Genomic DNA, 27592 nt, shown 5'->3' with positions numbered 1-27592 from the left:
ACAAACAGTCATGCATTTCGTCTAATCTTCTAATTACTCAGCTGATCGCTGAATGCAGTGAGAAGCAGAATCAACCAGTTTTTAGATGCAGATATGTACTTCTAAATAAAAAAAAAAACAACAAAATAAGATAGATAAACTGATTAATAAACTAAAACGATCATTATTTACAAAAATCTAACATCTACATCTTATCATCAAAGATAATTAATAAAATTATCATGTCCGAATCTTGCAAGTAATGTTATGTTCTAAAATTATTTAATTTTTCAATTACATTTTGAAAATGTTTATTAATAATTGCTTAATTCATTATAACTATAATAATTAATAAATTTTGTTATAATGATGCCACCCACAATACACAGTTGCTTTGTGGGCTACATAAGTAGAATACATTTAATTTTGTATTTCCTGTATTTTATAACAATGTTAAAAACAAAACTCACAAACAATAATAGCATTAGTGAAGTATAATGTAAAAACAAGTTTTCTTGGTTGGCGTCAATGTTTGTTTATCACTTAGCTATCGATAAATTAAAATATAAACTGCATATAAAAAAATACATGAGCGAGTCGCATATTTAAATAATTAAGTCATCAATTACAACAGCGCTTATAAATCATCGGTTGTGCTGTTTCGTATACATTGAAAAAAATGTTTGACAACAGCTTTCAAACATTTTAAAGTTCATAAATATAAATGTGTGCAGGTTGTGTTTAATAAAAGCGTTGAATAATGTATTTGGTTTTTTAATTAAATAAAACAATCGAGCAATGTTGTAACTCCATGTTGATTCATAAACAGTAAATAGCAAAAAAGTTTAACTCAAAATTCATAATACTAACAAAATACTTGTAAATATACGACATATTATGCACGTCTATACATCGGTACTTTAACATCGATCAATAAAATTTTACAGTATAAACGGGAAATCAAGATCCAAGTTAATGCAGTAATTATCACAAAACAAATATTTCTTATCACACAATTTTTCTTAATAATACTAACATTATAACATCTTGATATTTACAAATATTCATGGAACTAAACCTAAATTTACATCTTGCATTGATAACATGACTAATAATAATTTATATAATTTGCATTGTTATTGTGTTTTGCATTTGACTATTGTCGATGGTTAATTAAAGACAACACTTTAGGTCCTTGATACTTTACATAGTAAAAATTGTATATAGATAGTTATATAACGTAATAAACAACCTCAATATGAGATTTTGGTAAACATAAAATCACAAATAAAAATCTAAATTTCGAAAAAGTTTTCGTACGATTGTCACTGTGTACTCTGTTTTTTCTGCTTACACTTCCACAACGAGAATTTAAAACCAAAACTTAACTATTCGAGATCTTTCAGTATTATACAAAACAAAAATCGAGTCTTTCACCTCGTCAATTGGTTTGAGTCAAAAGCAGCTGTTGCAGTTCGATCGGTAGAAAGACTTTCTGTGCTTGTGCAATATCAGAACGGCAAAGTGGACACCGGTCGCACCTCGAGGCGCAAGCGGTGCAGGCCACTCCGTGTCCACACGGAAGAAATATCGCGTCGATCTGGCTGTCCATGCATATCTTGCAAGTCATCGCGTCCAAAAATCTCGACAACTTTTCTTGGGAATTCTGCAAAAAGAAACAACGTCAGATTGATCGAGACGTAGACTCGGCTGTGCAACCTACTTTGCACTCTCCCCCGTTTTGGTTGTGGTCGAGGTTCCCACGCGAAAGATTCTGAGTTGTGTTTTCTTGGTACAACGCCCTCCTGGCGTTGTCGTACACCTCCCTGCACGTCCTGCGAATATCGAAGACGTACTTCTTTCCCAGCGTGGAATCTTCGTTGAAAATCGAAACGATGGTCCCTTTCAAATCTCGAATGAACTGGGCTGTCACAGCGCTGCGTACAGTCTCGCAACTGTAGAAAGCGTGCTTTTCTGTGATCGCCCTGTATAAACTACTAGCCAGGTGACTAGAATCTAACTTAATATTTAAGATGGCCACTTCGTTATCGATGGTCAAGTATTCAAGTTTGAAAGTGCGCTTGTGTGAGGAAGCACTGGTGATATTTGTGAACGAAATTAACTCCTTCTCGCCCTCCTTCTTGTACATCGTGATCCCGTGGGGCCCGATCCCGAATACTGTGTTGTTGTTGTGATGATTCTTGACGGTGAAGGTTTCTTCGCCGAAATTTTCAAACTCCGACACCTCCTTCAGGAACCAGTACTCGGCCGAGGAACTCTTCATTCCGCTGCACTTCTTGTGCTCGTGGACGATTTTCTGGAGCAAGTCGTTCGGCTTCTCCGACTGACTCAGAGGGGCTATGGACGCGGCCAAGTTGTAGATATTTCGAGCGGGATCCAGTTCGTTGAAATCGCCACATTCCGATTGTGCTATAAAAGCGATCAGTCTTGAAATGCTGTCCCAATCTGGGGCCGTTAAGCGTTTTTCCAACAAATGCAATCTTGCATTCAGATAGAACTGATGTCTGCAAAAATACTAATTATCAACCGGAACTGATGTCAAATCGGTCCAACTACCTTGTACTCTCTTGCTGGAGAATGTGAGGGGGTACCCAAAATTTCACTCGCAACGACAGCCGAAGGCAGGGAGGGTGGCCGTGGAAGGTCACCTGTCTGTCGATGGGGTTCCGCAGATTCAACCAAGACTCCTCCCCCTTATGGTTTTCGTATTTTAAACCGAAATAATCAGATTCATATCTCACGTTCACGAATTCGCACACCTGAAACAAAGCAAATAGAACATCAAGACAGTGAAAAACACAAAATCGTGATGACCTTTATTATGAAAATTTTAATTAGAAGCGCACACTTCATGCTAATTTGAAAGCGTTATGTAACTTTTCTTGCGCAACTAGGGGCAACATGTTAATTGTTGTTTTTATTTCGGATCAAAATCTCCAACAACTTTTTTCATAAAACATTCGCAAGCGTCTATTTTAAACTTTCGTAATAGCATTCATACGTGACAGATTAAAAATAATCGAAGTTTATTATCTTTTCCCCTGTTTACTTTTCATTTTTTGTCAGGTCTATTTTCCCGCCGCCATCTGACAATTGCGCCGCCAAGAACCTCGACACTGCTCAAACAAAAATGAAACAAACGTTTTACGAACCCAGACATTTATCAGCCTTCAGTTTTTTGCGTCTAAATAAACACGAATTATTCTAATCGTCGCCTCCAGCAGCGCATTCATTATTCTCTCGCATGTATGTCAGAGTATAAAAAAGAAAATAGGAACTGAATGAAGATTTATTGTCCTTTCGTAACTTAAACATCCAACTCTGGTACTATGAGTGGTACCCTTCGAGGTTGGTCATCGAATGACGCCTTGCGTCCCGGTCTCCTGTTCCGCGTTTTCCTCAGTTCTCGATCGTCACGTAGTGCCTGGTTTTATACGCGAGCCGTCATCGATAAACATGGAAATGCTGACACGGCCCTTCCTGACAAGCAATAGCGTCCTCGCTATTGGCACTGGCACGCGGATGACGGCCAATCCAGGACTACCCAGCTTGCTTCCTGAAATCGGAACATCTTTCAATTGTTGACCGGAACAATTTACCCCGTCGTGCTTAATCCCCAAAGCTCTTATTCTAAGTGATTTTACGAACTTAATATCTACGCAAGTCTAGCGGGTTCTGTCAACCTGGTACAGTGCACATGTACCGACTATAACCCCAGGTTGTACATCTGGTTCCATCTACCGATCTAGGGTGACTAGACTAACTGTCCCTGAACGATTCATGCCGAAACGTTCGTCGACCCAACGGAAGGACACACAGCACAACCTGTGAATTTTGCAAACTTGGGCCAAGTATTACAGATTAATGTGATACATGTTCGAAATAAACGCTACGAAAGAACGCACTATAACTAAGGAACGTACTGATACTAAAGGAACGATATACCCCCGCTTTAAGCGAACTTAATACTAGAGGCGCTTAATTCGGCCCGCAATCTACGTTTGGTCACCTCCGAAGCACCGGCGTGGCCCGTGTGACCTGGGCATCAGACACCTGCAAATCAGCCCTCGACGCCTCGCACAGGCGGAGTGCTGACCGATCAAGAGTTTAGCCCCCCAGAGAGGGTCTCACCACCCTCCCTGGCCCTGTCCAGTACTCGACCAGTACTGTCCTCTCCCCGTAGTGGATCCACGGCCTCCTGCTCTCTGCCGCCGCCACTCCACTATCCCGCAACTGCAATCGGGGAGTCCCCGGGAGGTCCGCTATCTCGTCCCGGTCGTGGCTCAGCACCTCCACTACCTCGGATGGGGCTCGCCACCTCAGGAGCAAATCCCGACTGGTACCCGTGGCCGCCTGGCTGCCGCCGCGGATCATCACCAGATCCTCCACAACGTCCGGACGTTGTTCTGCTCAGCCCGGTACTCGGCAGTCTCCTACTCCATCCGTGCTCGTACAGCCGCCGCATGGGGGATCTCCCGGTTCTCTAGTTCCAGTTGACCCTGTGTCATCTGTCGATACCTCATTAGTGCGTAGCTTGCAGTTATCTCGATGGATTTATGGACCTTGCCATTTAGCCCGAGCCGAATGTTCGCAATGATTGTCTGGGTGATGAACGCGGCGTATGGGATGGGGGTTTCGTGTTTCGTCCCGTTCAAAAATATAAAAATGATCGCGGCCGGTGGTTGATCGGTGATGCGCGTTCCGCCAAGATAGTGCCTAACGCCGATCGTTTCTGAATTATAATCAGTCCCGCACTCTGGGAACTCATCGAAGACATCCAAAAGGCCGGCCATCGCCTCCAATTCCTCCATCTCACGTTAACCCCGTCTCTGGTCACGTATTTACCGATTCGCAGCGGTCGTCGCCAGTTTCGAATATCCGACGTTGTAAGCGTCCTTGCCGAATTTGTAGATTTTGTCGTAACTATTTCGTGTAGACGTGCAAAGGCCACGCAGATGGGTCATTACGCCTAGAATCTCCGCATAAAGGGTTAATGGTTTGTTATTTGATTCACCCGGTAGCGCGCAGCCTACGCATAAACCGTTGGTTGTCGGTATCAGGTTTATTTTTGCGTAAAATATGAACATCTTCCCGTAGTACATGTAGTTGGGTAAAATTCTGTCTGGTTAAGACGTTATGTAGGGTATCGTATTTCGTAAAACACCTTCAACATCTTAGACCGCACGTGTGCGAGTTTCGGTTCCCAATGTAGTCCGCAAAGAGTAATTAAAATAATGGATCGTCCAAGTGGGCGAATGATGAGTTTTGTGTCCCGTTTCGGTCCTTATTGATCAGTATTCTTCCCGGCCTAGAATGAAATTCGAGCGGCATACGTGGCCCGTTAATTTCACGTAAAGCATCTTACTCTAGGTACTGTTCGGCCTTGGTTTTGTTGTGTTCCTGTTGGAACCCGAGAGGTACTTGACTGCGTCGCGTCTGACGCCGATGACGTAACCGATGATTTTGGCGTTTTTAAGAGGCCGATAAGGGTGTTAGTTCTTTATTTTCCGCGGCGTAAATCGTGAATTTCCTTTTCTCGTCCTTGATACCTTCCAGTACCAACTTTACCTGGTCTTTCGGACTCCGTGGAATTTTCAATTGATGGTTTAGCGCGAGTTTTTCAAAAGACGACGGTTAGCGTGATTTGGGGACGCCAGCGAACATATTAAATAACAAGCTGATGGGATCGCGTTTCGGAACGAAATTTTGCGTTAACCCCTCCTTCCACTCGGCCCGGGTAAAAAAACGAGTCGGAAGACCTCCGTACCAGACCTCTGCTGGTTCCCGCAATTTTGATAGGGCTAAATGGCTCGTTACTCTACCGTCCAACCGGAGATATGCAATATTGGCTGCTAATGGTCCCGTCGCTTACCTCGTTTCGTTGTCTTACCCATCTTACCACGTCCGACATTCTCTTAAATATAATCTCACTCAGACGCGGGACCGTCTTCTCCGTGCGTTAGGAGCTGGTACGACTCTGGCTCGGGTGTCGCTTCCGAGCTCTCCCTGAACGACCCTCCGTTGTCGACCTCGGGGTCCTACGACAATGACGCCGTCTTCCTTCCCCGACCTGCGATGCTTAGGTCGACTGTCATGAGATCTGGGCCTGGACCTGGTACTCCGAAGTCCCAAGTCCCGGGGTCCACATCTGGAGCGTGATCTCGAGGCGGCTCGTGAACGGGGCATTATTTCTTGCGTACTTGTTCACTACAGCAACTATTTTTCACTGCACCACTTATTCGGGTCTTTTATCCCACTTCTGATGTCAGAGTATAAAAAAGAAAATAGGAACTGAATGAAGATTTATTGTCCTTTCGTAACTTAAACATCCAACTCTGGTACTATGAGTGGTACCCTTCGAGGTTGGTCATCGAATGACGCCTTGCGTCCCGGTCTCCTGTTCCGCGTTTTCCTCAGTTCTCGATCGTCACGTAGTGCCTGGTTTTATACGCGAGCCGTCATCGATAAACATGGAAATGCTGACATGTATCACATATGAAATTAAAATATACACCGAGAAAACGGATAATCACTTTTCGGTTTTCGCCCAGAGTCAAATCACGTACCGCTCCAATCGTTTTAATTTTTTGTTTAGGTACTCAAAAAGTACAGCGCGCCGCGCCTCATCGGAAAAAGCGGCTTAAAAGATTTTTCTTTCAGCCGAGAATTTCTTTTCAATTTAAAATCTTAATTTAGAAAAGCGCCGTTGATCTGAATTTTTAAATAAAATCTTTCCGCGGACGGAGGAATGTCTGAAAAGAACTATTTGGCATCCACACGACTCGGAAATTTTGTATTTTAAATAGTCAACACGACCGCTGTCATAAATGGGTCACCGAGTACCTCGTGACACGTTTTTCCGTGTTCATTGGAAGCAACTTGGGTAAAACGGTGAAATAAAAGATCTGCGGCCCAATTAAAACCTTATTCAATCGCGCAATTATATTTCAATGCCCATTTAATCTTGCAGCAGGTCAACAAACGTGATTCACTTTTAAATAATCGCCCAAACTACCAAACACAACAATTAATCGATTCCAGTTTTGCCTTTGATTTGACATGACGATCTCGAGTGCGCATTTGTGATTGCAATAAAAATAAGTCGATTGTTAATATCTCGTATTTATCGTAACCCGCTAGGAAAAAATTCGGTTCGATAAGTAGATAAGGAGGGCGTTGCAGCCCCTCTTGCTCGATGAAACAATAATCCACTGATAACAATCGAGCGGCGGAAAATGGCAATTGATTTTACCCCAGCCAGACTCAATAAAATTCAATAAGCCTCCCTTTATGGAGTTTCATTAAAAATAACTTTTGAACTTTGACGGCGTCGAGTCTAATTTTACTTATAGGCTGTTGATCAAGTAAAAGGGGAGATTCCAATGCTGGCATTCATTCGAACTCGAACAAAGTCCAATCTTTAGTCATGCCGGGCTTCCTTCAACGACTCGCGACCTTCTACTTCTCTTTCTCTTTTACACCGAGATTGATCGTTTTATCGTAATGAGGTTTCGCAGAATTCGTACGAACCTTGTCACTCGCTCTGATTGGCTTTGCGGTACCATCTGGACGGCACCACCGCCAGGACTCTGACCTTCGCACAGGCCCACGCGCTCAAAACACGAAAGTCGAGGAAGTCACAGGACAATCCCTGGTATCTCGCTTTGATAACGAACAAGTTTTATTGAAAGATGCTTTCTGATTCACCATTAGAACGTTTAAAGTAAACAGAACACCGCAATGCCGTCTGTTCTGAAATATGACATTACGTGCAGAGCAAGTCTCTAATCAGGTACCAAACGGTCGTAAATGATGTTATGGAAGCCATAATGGCACTACAGTGCTGGCAACAGCGTGGCAGACCTGCTTCGACCGCGCTTTCGCTGGTTGAACGTGACGTTAGTCATATGTGCACAGGTTTCAAGGAAACGTTGGGTACAAAGTCCACTGGCATTATTGGCCGGCAATCCCATAATAAATTGATGACATCATAAGCGTGGCTGCTTATACCGGGCAGCCGACTTTTAATGAGAGAGCATGCCGCGAATGAGAGGTAAAATTGGACTTTGGACTCTGGGGGTCTAGCTGTTATATTGCTGCAGCCATAAAACAATCCGGTTTGAACAACACTACTTTTATTGGAGCCACCAAATCTTGGCAAAATCCTGTCGCGAAGCCACAGGAAAATTCGCACAAGGTAAAGGACACCAGACAAATCTAATTTGCGGCAATGCACTTGTAATTTGCGAGTCCAATTATCTTAACTGATACAGCTAGGTGGGTCCTTCAAATTCTAGTCAAGGTCGCAGGTTTGTCGATATTTACAGAAGAGCGATTGTGGGTGAGGTATCGGCAAGACGCGGAATCCGAGATGTGCACGTGAACACGTTGGGAACCGCTGATCGAGTTGGACTTTGGACTATTTACCTCGTACACAATGTATTCATGCACGCACTCTCTTTTTAAACAAACACTATTACCTACGCTAAAATAACGAAAATTGTATCGAATTACTACAGCAACAATAGTTTGTTATTCGCTTCTTTTGAAAATAAGCAGATTTCGGAAGGTCAATATTGTTTTACCAGATTTAAAAATGAACCCGAGCAAATACATATGCTCCGGCTATAAATAAATAAACAATTTCGTTTATTCATGACGGTGCAACGTCAAAGAACAATAGCTTCATTATATAAATAATACAGGATGGCAGGACACACCTCCCGTTTAATAAGCGAAATGTATTTTCATCGATCAAGCTGTCGACAATTCGCAAATTTACGTCAGGATGAACTAGTTTCGGCAGTCCGTTCCTATTTTGGGCTTACGAGATGGTAATGAGGTTAAGTGTACAAATATAAACATTATTATCCTTCTATTTGCTGTTGTTTTTTATGTTTATAATCCATTGTGATCCCCAGTTTAATCCTCCTGTTTACCATAAGAGTCAAGTTTATAATTAGCATTTGTCACTGTAATATGCGACCTTATGGTGAACGGTCCTACCTCGTCATAAATTAGGCTAATCAGTATTTGTTATTGCAAATGATTTCCCTAAGGAGACAATATTTAAAACACCAAAGTGCGCAGTTACAGCACAGACGATGGATTCCACTCCGAGAGTAGAAAAATGTGGTAAATAAATGTTATCAGAGAGTCAATGCACTTGGTATTTATTCTAATAAGACACATTACGCGCAAAATTATTGTTTGGTTGTCCAGCGACATAAAAAACCTAATTTTACCAAATAATACCATAGTATCTGTCGCAGTTTTCTGCACTCTCAGCCAGGAAATAAATTACACGGCACAAAACAAAACTTAGCATAATTCCCATTTAATGCAACGGAGAAAATTACAGAGAACTTGGTGTAATTTATTTAAATTACAGCTCCCAATAATTTATTGAAGTCTGAAGCCTTTTATTTAATTAATCAATGGGAATTAATTATCGGCGCTCGAGGAACGTCGCGAGATTAATAAAAGGAATCGAGATACAGAAGAGCAATAAAGTGGAAAAAATGTGTCAACGACAATTGTTTGATAACGTTCTCCTTTATCGCTATATTTTTAGTCGTACCTCATTGTTGATATATTTTGTTTGTTTCCTACAGTGGGTCGTAATTTTGTAATAATAGAAAGCTGGCGAAGACGTGGCGTTGAAAAAATAAAACCAATGAACAAAAATCACAAAGGCGACTTTCACTGCTTCGATGCATCAAAATTGAATTCGTCGCTTTCTTGCACGGCAGGCGCCACCACACCAGATTATGACATCACGTTTTTGCCACTTGTTCAACCCTCTTTCGGGGAGAATCGTCGGCGAATAAAAAATACATGTGCGAAAGCATATTTACGACCCCGATTCTTATTTTGGACTGCCAGTGTGTGCTGATACAATTATCGCCGGCCTATAATTAGCACCGTAAACACAGCGCTCAAGAAATATTGATACTATCGGGAATGAAGTGAAAAATTCAGCGACAAGTCGATCGATGTGAAATTTAATTTCCGGCAAGTGTGGGTGTGAGGGTGGACGTTTTTCTGGGCGCACCACGAGGAACTGTTGACCTTTTTACGAAAATACATCTTCGTTTACAAACAAGATGATAAATAAAAGCAACGGCCAAGATAATATTTCTTTTAGGGAATAACCTCGTTAGTCATCGGCTCGTGCACAAAGCCGATCCAAATACGGACGACGAAGACAAAACAATTCTCTTTTGATGGAGCTGTGGATGTGTGGCATCCTCCTACGTTTCGGGAATAACGAGCAACTCCACCATTATCACGACGTGCACGCGTGTTCTATTTGTTTGCCATGTCTAGAAGCTGCCAAGTGGCTAAATCCTCCAATAAAACGTTAAATTAAGTTGGCGCGTTCAAATGCCACTTTTGATGGATTTAAACTGCGAATTTCGTCCATCACGAAATAAACAGATTCGAGTTCTAGTTCTGGAGGTTATCGTTCTCTCGCCAGTTCCGATGCGGTTTATGAAATTTCCGCTTCCGTATGGTTGTTTTGTACTAGACGTACTCTGGAAGTGCATTTGTCGCGAACAAACAAGGGGAGAGACTATCACAAAGGAGTTTGGAGGTCGTCCATATTGATAAGGACATTTTCATGATTAACCCCACCATTAGATTTAAACCGCAGCGGTCGAGCGATAACAAAAAACCGACAGATCCTTTTCAATTCGCGCCGACAGACATTTGTGAAATAATCAACAAATCTCACTCGTGTTTACAATATTAAAAATAAAAGCGACCTTCGCTTAGAACAGGTTGTTTGTCGCTGCTACCAGAGCAGAAGTTCACGTGAAATAGATTTTTCATTTACTACAAATGAAACAGGTTTTAATTATCTGCTGAAAGAAAATTAATAAAAAAAAAATTGTGCACTAGTAGGCGTGATATTTATGAGGTGATTACAAACAGGAAAAATCAATCCGCCGGTCTATTTTCAATTCAGCTTTATAAAGCGAACCGTGCAGTTGTAAAATCTAAGAATTTATCGAGATTTTCACGGAATCCTTGACCTTTTCGTGAGAACCTCTAAAATACTTCGTTCTATCCGTAGAAGTTCGTTTTACGACGAAGCCAAAGCTAAGAAAGTAATAACATTAACACCGTGTCCATATCTTGGGCGGTATGAGCTTGTGAAGAAAATACCCCGTACGGGGGCAAGATTAAAATCTCGAAGGAGCCGAGGAAATGTATAATAACTCCAGATGCAAGAGTCAAACACAAACTAATCTAAGTATTTTACGTGCTCGAAATCTCTATTTCGGTTCTACTCCACTGGATTCTGCGATTAAGACCGCCGTAATTTATGTAGTCGAGCGTCGCAAAAAGCAACAACTCCATGTCGAGCCCTCATCTGTATGACAGAAAGGTGCAGAACTCGCGATTGTGCAATTATGGCGGCGACACTCGCCAGTTTTTCTCATGCCACGGATCCTGAAAACTGTTTAGATTAATGTCTTTCAGCGGAGGCGCCGACTGCTTGAAATGCAAAGCAAACTCGCACCGTCTCCGGAAAAACAGCGCACCGCAAGTGTAAAAAAGACGAAACACATCGCCGAGTGCTGTCTAATTTAATTTAACTTCGCAACTCTTCCCTCATTCTTATTCCGATTACTGATTAGATTAGTCCAACTTTTTGAAAGAGTGACGCAAAAAATGTTTTCGACTTTTAAAATTCAGATTGAAAGAGACGCTCTCTTAGTCGACTTTACATAAATAAATATGTGGTGAAGACACTCGAGGCCCTCCTCGTTGCATGAACTCCACTGACGACGGCGAAAGCCAAATTTTATTTAAAACCACCAGTTGGCAATGGAACGTGAAATCTTCGACCGACGTATTACGGATCACGCTCCACGCGAATGCAACTTCAACTAGTTTGCATGAATAAATTCTCGCCAATGGATGGGACGATCTGCTGCTGACCTAAGCCCCGGCCTGGGATCGTTAGCGACCTAGTGGAAAACCGACAGACCGACTGCACAAAACTTCGACCAGCATCGAATCAACCAGATTTTTACAGATCGATTTAGTTTAAATGAGAGAAGGGTCGTGGACGTACCCGCGTGGGAGAAATTTATTTGCGAACATGTTTGTGGGCGCTTTGGGAAATTTCAACCATTTTAATTACACTGTTCCCGTCCGATTTCGCCTGCTAATTTCAACCGTTTATCATGCCCTCTTGCTCACGACAAAAAAATCACTGCAAACTAAAAATCTAGACACCGAAATGAAACCAGGAAGCTCTAAAACATATTTTTGCCAAATCGTGTTCAGTCGCCATTTCCCAACCGCTTCCAGGTTTTCCTCTCCCAACCTGGACTAATCCAGTTACTTCTCAGTTATAATTGACTCCACAAAACCATTACTCTTTTACGCATTTCATGTGCCAACATCGATTTTTTTATTTTTTAATAAATTCAATCACCTTGAGGTTCGTTCGCAAAGGATAAACACGAGCGCACGCATTATCCTGGTACAAATAACAGCTCCATTTTGTCATTAAAGGCCCTATACAATTGTGTAAGTGGTTGCCAAACAATAGACAACGCAATTGCTAAATAAAGAGACACGCATCTGCGAGGATAAACTGTAAATGGTCACATTTAAATTCAAAATTATCGAATTATGGCTCGGACGGTGTAAACAACGTTGTAGAGTGCAGCCCACACTGCACCATAAACCCACCAAAGGTCATGCATTTTTCGGAATAATTACTCGCAGATTACTCACAACTTGTCTATTGAAAGTTGCATCCACTCGAAATTTAATTAATCCGTACAAAAACGTTTGGGCCCTTCCTTTTGAATTGCAAAAATTAAAACTTAATAATAGTCCCCGAGCACGACAAAGAGTGATAATTAAAATTGAAATGAGTATCTTCATTTGAATTTCATATTTTGTTTGGACCTACCGAGAGATTATTTCCGGTAAATGTAGCACAGCTAAGGGGGAATTTGTTGATAAATTGATGCGTCTAAATTAAGATGTCGAGTTACGGACAAATAAATGAGTTTTAAATCTTATCACATTTACAGTGTTCTTAAAATCCCAAGAAATGTCGACTGAAGTTATAAATTAAGCCAACAAAGAGACAGTCCTCGGGGTCTAAATTGAGGGATAAGTGAAAATGTTGAGAGGTCGTATATTTAAATTTTGAAAAGTTCGATTGTTCTTTACTGGTGGGACTTTAGTCGATATTCCTGGACTTGACAACACTACAAAACAACAAATAATCTTCATGACTTCGTGCACACCATAAAGTTGATATTTTTTACAAACAATAGCCTAAGTTTGCGGGTTTTCACACGCTCCACCAGTTCAGCACAAAATTTACAATATACAATTTAGTTGGCGTAAAAATAAATATTCATATATGCGCAGTAAAATAATATGCACAAAAATTTTCTTTGTCTGATACCACAATCTGCATAAAATTAGCATTATTCTAGGGAAATGTTTTCGACCGTTCCTCAACGAGAATCACGATTAACTGTGTCAGGATGGGTCAAATCCGGCCAAATCTCAACTCGTCCCTATCATTACATGAGTAACGTATCACTGATAAAAAATATGATTGATGGTAGTAATGTTAATGCATATTTATAATTTGTTAGTAGTTTCGATGCTACTTCGGAAGTCAACAAACTCTGTCGAATTCAGGCGCAACTGCATGATTATTATTTTTTTAATTAGACTCGTAGTGGGTATCGAATGTTACAAAAGCGGCAGCGGCTTACATATTCCATTTGCAAAGTTTACGATCGGCAAAAAGTGCTTTTGATGTTTAAAAACGAGCAACTTACGTAGCGATTTCTCGTGGTAAAGAGTACTTGGGCTATAAAGCCGTTTCGTCATGATTTCATTAGATACAGGAACAAATGTTCAATATACAAAATATACAACGGTAAACGTGCCACGAACTGATATCGCGCCTAAAATTATTATTACCTGTCTTTGAACATTGGACTTTGAACGGTACCTTTGATTGGACTTTCAACTTTTACAAAACACATTGATTGCGTGAAAAATTGTTGTAAAATAATTGTTTACTTAACACAACTAATTAAAACAACGCGATATTAACAATAGGTACAATTTCAATAACGTTCAAGATTGAAAGGATACATATCTGTGCAAATGACCGCACCAATCATAACCTAAAATGTTTTAATATCGCGATAAGCACTGAGCGACCTGACCCATGCCAAAAAACTAATTAATCACAGTTATTTAGAAGATTACATCAATGTGATAATTAAAAATAGTACAAAATTGCATAATTTTTCTAAATTGATATGGATTTGGATTGTGAATAAGGCACAAGATACATCCGGCGAGTCAAAGTTTATCGCAAAAATGTAAACAATGTAAATTCGGTTTGAATTTCGGTTATTTAAGCAATAAAGGGGGCAATGTCAGGGCTGGGATTTTTGAGAATGTGTCAAAACCGCGGTGCCATTTTCTGCCGTTGGCGGCGCAAGCGAAAATGTCGTTTGACTGGATCACCGTGTATATGAGGGTTAAAAGGGGTTTGCTTACCTTTTCGAGACAGTCCTGGCCGATGGCTTTGGGGTCGACTCGGACTTCAAAAACGACCGAATTGGGCTGGCTGATGAGGCACCACATCTTCTTTTTCAAATCGAAACAATTTTTGCAATATCAAATCCAATACGGGCTAGACGAAAAATCGCTAGCAAAAACCACTGATCATTTGACAAAATCGCAATGTCCTATTATACTGACGGCGTATCGTTTGTTGTATAAACTGCTTGCACATTTTACAACAACGTCCATACTATGCAACAGCTTGGACAATATTAAATCGAAGTTCCTTGTCCAGCTATATTTCATACGGCTAAGACATACTTGGTACGGGCGCACGCGAAACGCGAACGCACCTGACCGTTCTGCGCATGTCTATTCTTATCTCGAATGTTTACGAACCCAGCTAGGACAAACGTCGAACAGCTGTGAGGTAAGCAAATGCACGTGATCGCCGGGTTTACTGAAAAAAAGCCCGGGGGGCCTGGTCTCAAATCACGCAAACACATAAAGTAGAGACAACTTGGACTGAGTCAAACTTAATCAAACCAGATTTGTGGAATTTGAAAATTCCGAAACATGAGTCGTGGATTGAGCCGATTATAATTCACGAGCACCTCTTTGTCTGCCCCGATTTGACGCGGGCAGTGGCGGCGCAATAAGGACGAAATTAAGCGAAAAGATAAATGTAAATAAATAAATAATATACTTTATTAGCATACGCTATTTAAATACAAAAAAATAAAACAAAATCAAATGCTACAATACAGAATAAAAAAAATGTTTCATAATTTACTCAGTCGTTTATTAAATATTTGTGCAACAATTGTAAGCACGCGAGAGTGAAATAAAACAAGAAAGATAATTTCTAAATCTTTTACCATTCACTCTGTCATCTATAAAAATAAAACATATCTACAAAACTGTTACAAAATTTTATTCCCTTGCACATTGTTCCTATTATTCATGCTGATTTTACTCTGTCTCTTTGCTTCTTCCTTGAACGCTAAAGAGTTAGCTTTCTTCTCAATACGTCGCTCTCTTTTACACTCCCTTAACAACTTCTTTCTTTCTTTCTTTTCTTCCGGAGTTTCATCTTTGTTTCTCACTGATAATGCCGAAATTTGTGAAATTACCGACTGTACTCCTGTTGATTTCGGACCTCGACTTTGATAATTCTCAATTTCCTGGATTTTCTTCAACGATTCCTTCGTCAATTTTTCTGTATGAATGATGTATTTTGGGATTCCGGTTTTCTTGTCGATTTCAATTTTCTTTTTCTGTAACAAAACGATACCTTTTATAGCGAAAATATTGAAAATTCCGGCAATTACAATAAACAAGTGAATCATCTGACGTATTTAAGATTTTAATCATTCATTGATTATTGTTTAGTTATCTCTAATAACATAGGTCACGAAGGTTTTGCGTTCTTAAAAATTGAGCGATATATGTACCTAATCGGGACATATAAACTAAAAACTTGACCGAATTAGAGCACGTGTTCTTTGATAAATAATATTATTGTGATCTCTGATAAATTACAATACAACGAATACTTCAATAGGTACATCAGCAACTCCCGTCAACAGATACAGTACACAATATGTACAATCTTACAACGTCTTTACCTAACATCTGAAGATACTTTATCGAAAATTAATTCGTCTTGTGTAACAAAGTGAAAGTGTTCATTTTATCATTAAAATCACTGTTTAAACATTGTATTATCACAATTTTATATTTTTTGTAAACATCGGGCTCGATATAAGTAGTTAGTTATCGATGAACCACCAAAAATAAAATCAATATTTTTGTGATGTTTATTTATTATACTGTAATTCTTGTACGTGTCTCGGTTGTAGTCTTTGAAAATAGTCAAAATATTTTAGCGAAGCAGCGCGGCCGATGTGTGGACTGTATGCACCCCACTGGAATAAAAAAATAATAAATGTCTTACAATTGATTAGAAGCCGGTATAAAATTTAAAAAGTTGACTTTTTCATAATAAACAATATGTTTTAAATACAAAAACAGTAATTTCATGACACTTTCCTGTCATAAACACTTCATTACATAGAAAAATATATTTCCCGTCTAATAGTTATCAAAAAACAATAAACTATTTATGCGTTCAGTGTAAAACAGTTTACTGTCAAATGTGTATTTACATTTAGGTACACTACATAATTTGATTTGCGACACAAAAAACTGAATTGAACATTTCTCTGGACCAAATTAAACATACGTTTTTCTCATGGCCATGCTATAAATTGTACCAATACAAACATATTTAAACAAAACAAAAATAGGGAGTGACTAAACCCAACAGTAGATAAAAGGATTACACGGAACAAAAACACCAAGATATGTGGAATGTTGACACTAATTAATGATGACCTTTATTAACTACAAATCAGAGCGAGTGTAATCATCAAAAAGTGCGCAAAATTTTTATTACGGGCTGCTGGTTTGCTGACCTTTCTTTTATTATCCAGTGACCTACAGTAAAACAAAATAATCAAACAAAGCGAAATTTTTACTTCCAGCTGGTTCTTTTGAAATACCAATTACTCCATGTTTTGATAAATAGCAATAATTGGAGAAAAAAAAAAACGTGAAAAAATGTTTTCCTAATCTTAACTCCGATTTTGGAATAATAAAAATTAATTGGAAATTAATATTTTTAATTCAACAATTAATATCTATAATTGTTATCTATAATCTAATATATCTTTATTGTGAATTAAAATGTAAAAAGAAAGATTGTTTATTAAATTATTTTGATGAGAGAAATGTCTAATCAACGATACACATTCGCGTTTGGTACAGTTCCTTTATTTAATTTTCCTTGAAATGTGCTTCGATCAAAGAATTATCTCAATGTTATCTTCTAATACAAAAAAATTAGAGTACTCGGTGCACACTTTTTTATGTTTTTATGACGACTGATTTTTCAATCAATAGGGTATCAAACTTTAGAGAATTTGTTCCAAGTTTATTTTAAGAACGGTTATCATGTACACAATTTATTCTGCCAGTTTCAGGCAGACTAAATAGTTAAGATATGTTATGAGGAAGTAACATTTAGCCGTTAAAGTCAAACAAGAATTTCGGTTTCTTCAAAATATCCGGTATCAAATTGGATGTTAACTGGAATAATGTTCACAGCCTTAATCGCGGTCAGAGAGACTTAATCCGGTTGGAAAAATTTTGACCGCTTCCTCCTCATGTGGTTTTTACTTATTTATCTAATATTGATAACAAATTTGATAAGCGACCGTTTTAATGTCGCAGAAACACTCTTTACTGGAGATACAAAACGATTAATTCGGAAAAAGAAGTACATACTCAAGCGAATTGTTTGTAGGAAGCAGACTTACTCCATTAGTAAGTTTAGTCAAAAGAGATTAATGACAATTTATAATATATGTACCAATATAATAAAAAAGTCAGTTAGATGAGTTGATACTAGATACATAATAGGTGGAGAATTAACCATCGTTTTAGACGTTTTCTCTGAAAAAAAAACACTTGTTTCTCTACATAGAAAAACTTTTAGTTAGAAGTTGTGGAAAAACCAACACATGAAAACATAGTCAATTAAAATCTTGTTTTTTTCACGTCCGTCAAAAAATTTGCAAGATTTTTCATTCATTTGCATTCATAAAATACCTATGTGATTTTTGAAGCAGTCCAGAAGGTTTAAAAAGTGCCCCAGCGGTTCATTTTTTCACGCATTTGCGTTAAAAAAAGTGCCGTACCGTGTCATTTTTAACGCAATAATAAAAGTTTTCATTCATAATTTAGTACATATATTGTTCAATGAGTTCGTGTGTAAACTGTGCTCTTTATGACGTGAGTGGGCCAATTTAAACGCTCGTTTAACTTGCGTTTTAAAGGCCCACAAGTTCACACAGGTGAAAATTCTCAAATTCTGACAGTGTCGAACAAAAATAGTTATTCAAACTTACGGGTGCCAAATTTTTTTTGTATGCAACACGTTAGTAAAGTATCTTTTTTTTACTCGGCGGATTTGCGCTCGTGCGGCAAACTTTCCTTCTCGTAAAAAAAATATTACTTTACTCACTTGTTACATAAATAACTATTTTTAAACAACGTTTATCGTAAGTACAATTGCGAGCATTAAATTTTGGTAGGCAATGTCATTTTGAAACTTCATCTCTTTGTCAAAAAACAAAAAGTTTCTCTGTGTAATTTTGTCTTGTCAACGTTCTTTCAAAAATAAATATAAATGTCAAAACACCACGCCAAAAACTAATTTATTTAATTTTTAAACAAATATTCTATTATGGCGCCAGTCTCTTATTTCAACAAAGTGAAAATAATTACCATGCTGGAGAGAGGATTTTCTGAAGTTAGGATAGCTGATCAGTTGGGGCTCGTAAGAAGTTCCGTCAATTTCATAAGTCGAAAATGGAGAGAAACGGGGTCGTTAGATAGAAAAGTAGGTTCCCGACGTCCTCGAGCCCCAACAGAGCAAAATGACCGGGCACTGATTGAAGAAATTGAAAATAATCCTTTTACAACAGCGGTGGAGGCGCGAAACTTAACTAATTTTCCCGCTTCTGTCCACACCGCTCGTCGTCGCATAAGAGAGACAAGGTTAAAAAAATTTTCAGCTGCCACTAAAATACGACTTACACCTAGACATAAAGAGGCAAGACTGGCATTTGCGCTGGAATACATGTTACGAGGAAACGATTTTTGGGAAAACGTAATATTTAGCGACGAAAAAGTTTTTCAGTCAGCTTAGAATGGACGAATGCGCGTTTATAGACCGAGGAATCAAAGGTACAACCCGAAATATGTGCACAAAAATGATAATAGTGGTAGATTCTCGGTAAATATGTGGGCTTGGGTTTCCGCAAAGAGTCCTGGGGTAATCGTACACATTGAAGAACGCCTTACAAGTCACATTTATACCAGGATTTTGGAAGAAATTATGGTGCCTTCAGTAAGGGTTGTCTATCCGGAAGATAACTTTGTCTTCCAGCAAGATAACTGTCCGGTGCATACCGCTCACAGGGTCTCAGAATGGTTTCAAAACCATGGTATCAACGTTCTTGACTGGCCGAGTTTGAGCCCTGACTTAAACCCGATCGAAAATATGTGGGCTGCAGTAGTTAAAAGCATGAAAAGGCGCCGAGTGAGATTTGAAAACAAAGATCAACTCTTGACTGCAATTAGTGAGGCATGGCATGATTTACCCCGGCATTATTTTACAAATTTATGTCTGTCCATGCCCAACCGACTACTTAAAGTTTACGAGGCCAACGGAGAAATGACTAAATACTAATTTCATAGTTTTGATGTTGTTTGCGTTATAATAAATATTTGCTAAATTGTTACTTTAACTTATTTTCATGAGAATGCTCTTACAAGTGGCTCGAAGTTGACAGAAAACACTGACGTGAATGTCATAAACAAGACAGCTATTTGACATCCACACGTTCGTTTCACAAGAGAGCATCTTAGGCAATGACATTGACTACCAAAATTTTATGCTCGCAATTGTACGTTTGATAATTCAAACATAACTGCGAAATATGTTTTTTATCATGCCTCTCGCAAATAGACCAGAAGTAACTGCTATTATTGATATTTTCAATTCGCAAGATGAAAGTATTTCAGTGTTTGTGAATTGTGTAACTAAAATACAGACGTTTCAATGATTATTTTTAGATTTCTTATTTAAGTTATGAATTACTATATTATATTTGTATTGTGTAGGTACACAAAACCCTCTAATAAAATTATAAAATTAATGTGATAAGTACTTGTACATGCCAGGTTTAAAAATTTATTATATAATTGTAGCTAACAATGTTATTGTCAAAGATTAAATCATGTGACACTTCCTTGTTAGCTGTTTCAACATGATAATTACAAGACTTAAATGTCCAGAACGTTACAGAAGACTATAAAATACTTACTGGTAATTCTCTGATTAACTTTGGATGATTATAAATATTTGAGTATGTGCTTAAAATAGATTCACAATCCCATTTTTCCTTTTCTGGAACAGGCATGTATACCATTTCTTCTTCGCATTCTGAATCACTATCTAAAACTTCACTAATTTTAGTCATAATAGCTTCTTTATCTAATTTTTCTCTCTGCTGGCTTTTTTCAAATTCTTGGGCATATTGTAACAGAATATCAGAACTTTCAGGAACATGACCTTCTATTTCTTCACAATCTAGGGGGCCAATCTCATTTTCATCATAATCAGCATACATCTAGGCAAGAAACATTAATATTCACTTTTATGACAAGGTTTATAATATTACTTTCTCAAAACGATCATCTAATAAAGTGAGTTGTTCATTTCTTCTAATAACTGAGCTAGTCATAGAGTAGTTGGTAAATCTAGATTTAGTTTCCTCTTCATTGAAGGACTGTTGGGAACCTGGTAGTGAAGCAACATCATCCATTTCTTCACTTCCAAAATCTGATCCCATTTCAAATTCATCATCAAATTCTTGATCAGATGCTACACCATCAGCCAATTCAATAAAATTATCCTCTAATTGATTCTCTGGATCTGAGTAATCAAAATCTTCATCCATAGCAGCCACAACATCAGGATCTAAATGAAGCTGAGGCCCTGTGAATTATAAAAGTAAACAAACCCATTAAAATTTTGGTAAATTATTAACCTGAGACAGGAGCAGCTCTGCTCAACATTCCCTCTTTTTCTTCATGTTTTGAAGCAAAAACTGTTGGAGGTAACTGTAGTTTCACTTTCTTTTCTTTGAGAGTTTTATCAACATAATCTGGCCACTCAACTTGGTTGTCTTTTGAATCTTTCAAATGCTCTAAATAGTTGCTATCATCATTATAATAAATTCCATATTTATGTTGTTCCTCCAAACGCTGTTCTTTAGAGTTTGTCGACTCTTTTGCAGTAAGAGGTAAAAGGACGCGTTGAGGGGCATTTTCATCAGCGATTAAAGGGTCTTGTTGACTGCGGTGTACTAATTGGAAGCTAATCGCTTTCTTTTTATCAATAAATTTTCTCGTCTTTTTAGGCTAAAATGATTTCATTAAACATAACCTTAAAAATAATGTGGGAGGTATTTATTTAAAAATTACGTACCATTTTTAAATAATGTTTATAACCTGTCTTCTACAGTAATTCTTGGCAAATTATCAGTTTATTCAATTAACATAGACTAAATTAAAAACCGGAACCACGTTGCAAAGTTGTAAAGTAAAATACCATCTGTCATTTAAGAACTGTCACGTGACTGTCACCTCCACGCTGTCAGCCCTGTGCGAGAATGCATTTAGCACATAGCCTAAGCACGCTCCGCCCCTAACTGTTTAAGCGTGGATTTTAAATATTGAAAATTAAAACGCCGACTACACCTGACCTGACCTGAGCTGACCTGAAAAATGATGTGTGACATCTGGGGCCGCCGCAATTTCTGATCACCGAGCGGCGCGTGCTGTGCCAGTGCTTTGGCTATGTGTTAAATGTTAAATGAATTCTCGCAAGCCCTGTGAGCTCAGGGTGTCAGCCCCAGGGTTCTGTGGCCCCAGACTGCAGCTGCCTGCACGCAATTCACGGACACAACTGCAGCAAGCAGCACACGACGCTAGACGCGAGTGGCTGCACAGCCTGGTTTGACAGCACCTATCCGACCCGACCTTATTTTCTGTGTACCTATCAATTGTTCATCAATTGCAGATAGCAAAAAATGGAAGAAAAACATTTCGGTGTACAAAAATCCCTCTTAAAAGAACTAAAATCATTCCAGTTGACGCTGAAGAAGAAGCGCAAAATATATTTCGACGTACAATTAGGGTGTGCTGGTTTTATACAGGGTTATTCTAAATGATTGTAGTCGAAGTAGGCCATGCCCATGTTATTACGTTTTTGCCGCTTTCATGTGAACTGTCAGTTGTGTCGCTGTCACTGTCATTTTTTAGGTGAAAAGTGCGGTGATGAGGATTTTATTTATTTTTGTTAAATTAACGATTGAATCCAGAAATATTGAACTGTTCTACAATCAATTTTTAAAATATTGAGTTGTTTTGCACCCAATTTAACACATCATTTTGATGATTTTTTTATGTGGAGCGGCAACCATAAATTTTACATTCAGTTTTCACGCCTACTTCGACTACAATCATTTAGAATAACTCTGTAGAAACCCGAATATACAGGCTGATTCATCTTTTACCGCCGGTGGCAAAATGACCCTTAAGAATTGAGAAAAATTTATAAAATTTACAGACTTGATTTGTCGAAAAATTTACTTTCGACCGGTACAATTTATTTCAAAAAAAATTTTTTTATTGAGCAGATATTTATAAAAAACTGTTGTTCAAATTTTTGCATCAGAATGTGGCTAATGGCGTATAAAATCAATATCTGCAATCCGTTTCGAAAAATGTTTGATAGTTTTTGAATTAAATCGATTTTAATGGAAAAGTTGCCTTTATTGATGGTTGTTGGCTTTTAGTGTTGTAAATTTTCTCTAACAATGACTACCTTGTAAAACTGACCTGCTTAGGCGAATTTCTTCGATTTTACAAAGGACCCCCTGCTGTGGCAATAAAAATCTTCTAATAAATCTTATTGTTAAGATATTTGGACATTATGTCGTAAATCATGAAGCAAATACAAATTTGAATATCAAAATGCGTTTATTTCAATAATACCATACGCTAAAATTAATTTAACATGGTAAAATTGTGTGAAAATACCTGAGTGTGCATATACTACAAGGTTGAATAAATTAAACAATTAATAATTGAGAAAATGGCAAAATTTAACCTAATTAACTTATACATTTCATTTTTTGATATTATGTGCCTTATGGATAATAAATTAGGTCTGCAAAATATGAAAGTGAAATCATAATTTTTAAGGTCAATTTTGCCACCGGCGGTAAAAGATGAATCATCCTGTATACTGGAGAGGGAAGAGTAATAATTCAGGGTTTTGATCCATTTCATGTATCCAGACAATCCTATAGGGATGAAGGGCCAGCACAAATCTCAATAATATATATGGGAATTATACCAATAACAATAAAATTTGAATCAAGGGAACAAAAAGAGATGTTTCATAGAGAGATGTAAATACCTAAGTAAAAGCAAACAGTACTTTTAATTTCGCATCTTTCTTGTTGCAGTAGTGGAGAATGGACCCCAAATCCCCAAAGGGAAAATTACTTCTCTTCATGAGTGCACATCCCCAGCAACAGTGAATGGTATAGAAAATGTGTAATAATGAGCCATACCATATGTGCCAATACAGTATATCAAACCTGTTATGTACTGGAAAATGTCCGCGTCGTCAACGTTCATTTTTTGCATAATATTTACCATAAATTTCCGTAAATTGCACACGTTTAATTTTAGTATACAATACACTTTTATTTTTAGTTTATGTAATACATTTTTGTCAAGTCTACATATGATTGTTGTGGGTATATTTCATATGTTTAATTTTAATTTACTGTATTCTACGTTTATTTGCGGTGGACTACACTTGTTCATGTTTAGTATACCTATTTCAAATTTCATACGTTTATTTTAGTACATTATATTACAATAGGTATTTCTTAATAAAATGATTAATTAATTAATGCTTGTTATTTGTCCTGTGTAAGTAGTTGAAAACAAAAGATAAAATGATAAAAACTGAATTGTTTTTGTGGGATTTGAAAAACTTAGCAGGTAAGTAAAATTGTTTAAAATGTTACTTTTTGCAATCCTTGAAATATTTTTGAAATATTTGCTTTTTTCAATATACCTTGAAAACAGGGTAAAATTCTTTTCCGTTGACCGCTTGTTAATTTCAATATTAATGAATTATTTTGTCTAAAATATAGTGTATTAATGGACCTCATTAATACACTATTTTCATTAATCAACGATTTTTGCGATTTTGATATTTTGATGTATAAACAACCTCGAACATGCCTTGTTTGCACTTACCAACACTGCAGTAGGTAGTGCAGCAAGGTTTTCTATATTTTATAGCCCCATAACTGCACAATTATGAATTCACTTTTTCAAAAGCCGACCTTTTTGGTTATAATTCGCATGTCATATTTTTCAAAGGTAACTAGGTTTTCTCAGCAACCGTGATTTTTACGTGAAATTGAATGTGAATGGAGTTGACGTCTTCTGACACTCTTTGTGGTAAAGTGAATAGAATGTGTCGAAAAATTTAAAAATGGCCTACCCTGAGGACAAAAAAAGGGTGAAGGTATTTTATAAGGTCTCATCTTTATCGAAAAAAATGAAATTGGTTTTGATTTGGCTTCAATTTGAAATTTTGTCACAAAAAAATAATGTTTGCGGTCAACGAAAAAATTTTGTAATCAACTCGTTTGTTAATGGGCGATTAATAATCTCAACTATTAAAGGCACTCACTCGCTACACTCGTTCGTGCTTTAAACAGTTTCGATTATTAATCGCCTTCATTAACAAACTAGTTTATTAAATAACTATTATTAGTTATTACTGTCATAAATTTACTATATCGCCACAATTATTCATAAATACCTACGTACTAAAGAAAAATTGCCTAAACTGTTTGAAATAACTCTTGATATGAATTTCTAATATTTACAGACATTACGAGGGGTTTCACTTATCAAACAATTACTTCGGTTACAACAAAAATTCCTTATAAAGAGGGTTTTAAAATAGAATGAACGAAACTGAAGCACAGTTTCGTTTGAAAAACAAACCATGGCACGACTGCCCCTGCCAAATCATTTCTACGAAAGTTTGTTGCCGATATTTGTGTTAACAACAATTGTAGGAGTATTTCCGATGTTTCCCGTAAAAAGAATGGGTGAATACACTCTCTACACTTCGAGAAAATTGCACTTAATAACATCTTTACTCTTGACAATTTATTCTTTGTGTTTTGCTATCACAATTGTTACAAACTCCAATACCGTTGTGGGCAAAAAATTCTACAAAAACCGCAATGAAGTTTCAAATTTCGGTATAACATTCGAATTTATCTTTGGTATTGTCATCTTGTACACGATTTATTTTATGAGTTTTGTGCGAACGAAACACGTGAAAAACGTAATGATAACTCTCAATAAAGTCGACAATTTGTTGAAGAACATGAAACAAAAATTTCGGTACGGTCGTTTTGTATGTTATCAGTTAATAATAATTTTTTCCGGATTTATGATGGTTGCGCTGATCGCCTCTATGCAGATTCAAAATGTCAGAATTGAACATTTTTCTTCGCTGTCTCTACCCATGTGGATTTTATTCATTTATCCTACGATACCTTTATATGACATGAACAGTCAGTTCGGGATCACTGCAATGCTCCTATATGAAAGATTTAAAATGATTAACCAACAACTGGAAAGTATCAGATTCAAATTAAATGGATATCATGTAAAAACAAAGGCCCTAAGTAAGTCAGTTTCTTTGTGTTATTTATTACATAAAAATTTTTTTAGTTGTTCGTAATGCAAAAAAGTCAGCTGATCCCAAGATACTAAACAATATAATTACTCTGGCGAAGATTCATGAAATTTTATGCAGCGTTGCACAAAAAACCAATTTAAATTATAACATTCAAATGCTGCCCGCATTGGCTCATCAGTTTTTTATTAGCCTCTATTCAGTATTTTACTTCTCTTGGATGGTACACTAATTTAAAAATTATGTGTTCCGTGTTCCGTTGTAAACAAATATTTTCGTTTCAGTATTCGTCTAAACCATTTTCGGCATCTTGTTGGTTGGCTTGGGGGTTTTACAAAACTTACGAAATTCTTCACGTCACGATTACTTGTCACTTGGCAAGCGAAGAAGTGTGTACCTCAACTTTAGTACAGAATATTTGAAACATCTGTTTTAATTATAGGCTCAAGTGATCGGACGAAAAATACATAAAATTCTAATAAGAAATGACAATGAAGAAATTGAAGAAAAATTGATGGCATTTTCAAAACAAGTAATCCACAGTAAATTTAAATTTACTTTGTGCGGTCTCTTCAACATTGATGCAAGATTACTATTTAATGTAAGAACGATGGCTGCGTGATCTTCAGAATAATAGTTTAAATAATAATTTCAGATGATCGGATCTTCAACCACTTTTATCGTTATTATGATTCAGTTTCAGGAAACAATGTCACCAACGACTTGCGTCTCAAATAGAACTTCTTTTCTGATTTAAGATTTTTGCCTAACTCGAGATATTTAAAATTGGATGTTTAATTGTTTCTTCAAATTTGTCCTAATTAGAATAGAATATTTTTAAAAATTGATATTAGGTATAGAAAAATAATAGGAGTGTTGCTTCTAATATTTACTACGTATCTTTTAGTAGAATAAGAAGTACTTATGTACGAGTATGTATAAGCTAATTTAAACTGTTTGTTAGCTGAAATAATTTTGAACTGTACTAAGTAGGTACATAGCTACACATCTACATCTACCCTTTTGCTAATCTTTGCAGTCAAACATTAATGCATTAATGCAAGGTTAAGTCATTCTTCTGGGTATATTAAAACTACAGAAGGATAAAAAAATAATCGGGAAATTTGTAACGTTTACAAACTAAATTATTACTGCCACAAAATTACTACAATTGCCACAATTATTCATAAATACAAAAAAAAAATCATGAAGGTAAATTGCCTAAACTGTTTGATATAACTCGTGATATGAATTTCTTATATTTACATACAGGGTGTAATCGAAATATGTACACGGAATAATTTTAATCACGAGCTATTGGCTTCATGTAGAACTCGGAAAAAATATTTAAAAAATTCTGTCAAAAAATAAATTGACATTTAATTTTTGAGGTACAATTTTTTATACAGGGCAAGTCACATAAGGTTAACTTCTGAATTTATTTTGTACGCAACCAAAAATACTGATGACGCTGACTCCTTGATACCGTTTATAATGTGATTTAATTTAGTAATCAACGTAGGTATGTAATTTGACTAAAAATGTCAAAATGACGTCAAAATGAAATCAAAAATT

General features: G+C 37.3%; 2 protein-coding genes across 3 annotated transcripts; both read right to left on the bottom strand.

The window, feature by feature from the left end:
- Positions 1–775: 775 nt before the first annotated feature.
- dnr1 (defense repressor 1) lies at positions 776–14876 on the bottom strand. The gene is made up of 4 exons (XM_069038462.1): positions 14569–14876; positions 2557–2759; positions 1703–2504; positions 776–1645 (listed from the first exon to the last, which is right to left on the bottom strand). The coding sequence occupies exons 1-4, from the start codon at positions 14653–14655 to the stop codon at positions 1421–1423; spliced, it is 1317 nt and encodes a 438-aa protein (XP_068894563.1). The 5' UTR covers positions 14656–14876; the 3' UTR covers positions 776–1420.
- Positions 14877–15433: 557 nt separating this feature from the next.
- Positions 15434–22192, bottom strand: LTV1 (LTV1 ribosome biogenesis factor). 2 transcript variants are annotated; one of them, XM_069038461.1, is made up of 6 exons: positions 21987–22192; positions 21695–21820; positions 21255–21627; positions 20886–21202; positions 20529–20834; positions 15434–15851 (listed from the first exon to the last, which is right to left on the bottom strand). In XM_069038461.1, the coding sequence occupies exons 2-6, from the start codon at positions 21695–21697 to the stop codon at positions 15498–15500; spliced, it is 1353 nt and encodes a 450-aa protein (XP_068894562.1). In that variant the 5' UTR covers positions 21698–21820; positions 21987–22192; the 3' UTR covers positions 15434–15497. The 2 variants fall into 2 exon arrangements, with proteins under 2 accessions (XP_068894562.1, XP_068894561.1); XM_069038460.1 differs by lacking the exon at positions 21987–22192 and having other exon boundaries at positions 21695–21868.
- Positions 22193–27592: the final 5400 nt, after the last annotated feature.

Source organism: Tenebrio molitor, chromosome 2 (assembly GCF_963966145.1).
Source record: "Tenebrio molitor chromosome 2, icTenMoli1.1, whole genome shotgun sequence".
NCBI classification, from domain to species: Eukaryota; Metazoa; Arthropoda; class Insecta; order Coleoptera; family Tenebrionidae; genus Tenebrio; species Tenebrio molitor.
The sequence above is the reverse complement of the archived record's forward strand: the minus strand, read 5'-3'. Positions and strand labels throughout refer to the sequence as shown.

What these genes read in the sequence shown, in the direction of transcription:
- dnr1 (XM_069038462.1), bottom strand. Translation starts at nt 14,655, where the DNA reads ATGTGGTGCCTCATCAGCCAGCCCAATTCGGTCGTTTTTGAAGTCCGA. An exon ending in GCCAGGACTGTCTCGAAAAG is followed by an intron (nt 2,760 to 14,568) that starts GTAAGCAAACCC and finishes GCTTTGTTTCAG; the next exon opens with GTGTGCGAATTCGTGAACGT. An exon ending in CTCCAGCAAGAGAGTACAAG is followed by an intron (nt 2,505 to 2,556) that starts GTAGTTGGACCG and finishes GTATTTTTGCAG; the next exon opens with ACATCAGTTCTATCTGAATG.
- LTV1 (XM_069038461.1), bottom strand. An exon ending in CAGAGCTGCTCCTGTCTCAG is followed by an intron (nt 21,203 to 21,254) that starts GTTAATAATTTA and finishes TATAATTCACAG; the next exon opens with GGCCTCAGCTTCATTTAGAT. An exon ending in TAGATGATCGTTTTGAGAAA is followed by an intron (nt 20,835 to 20,885) that starts GTAATATTATAA and finishes TTTCTTGCCTAG; the next exon opens with ATGTATGCTGATTATGATGA.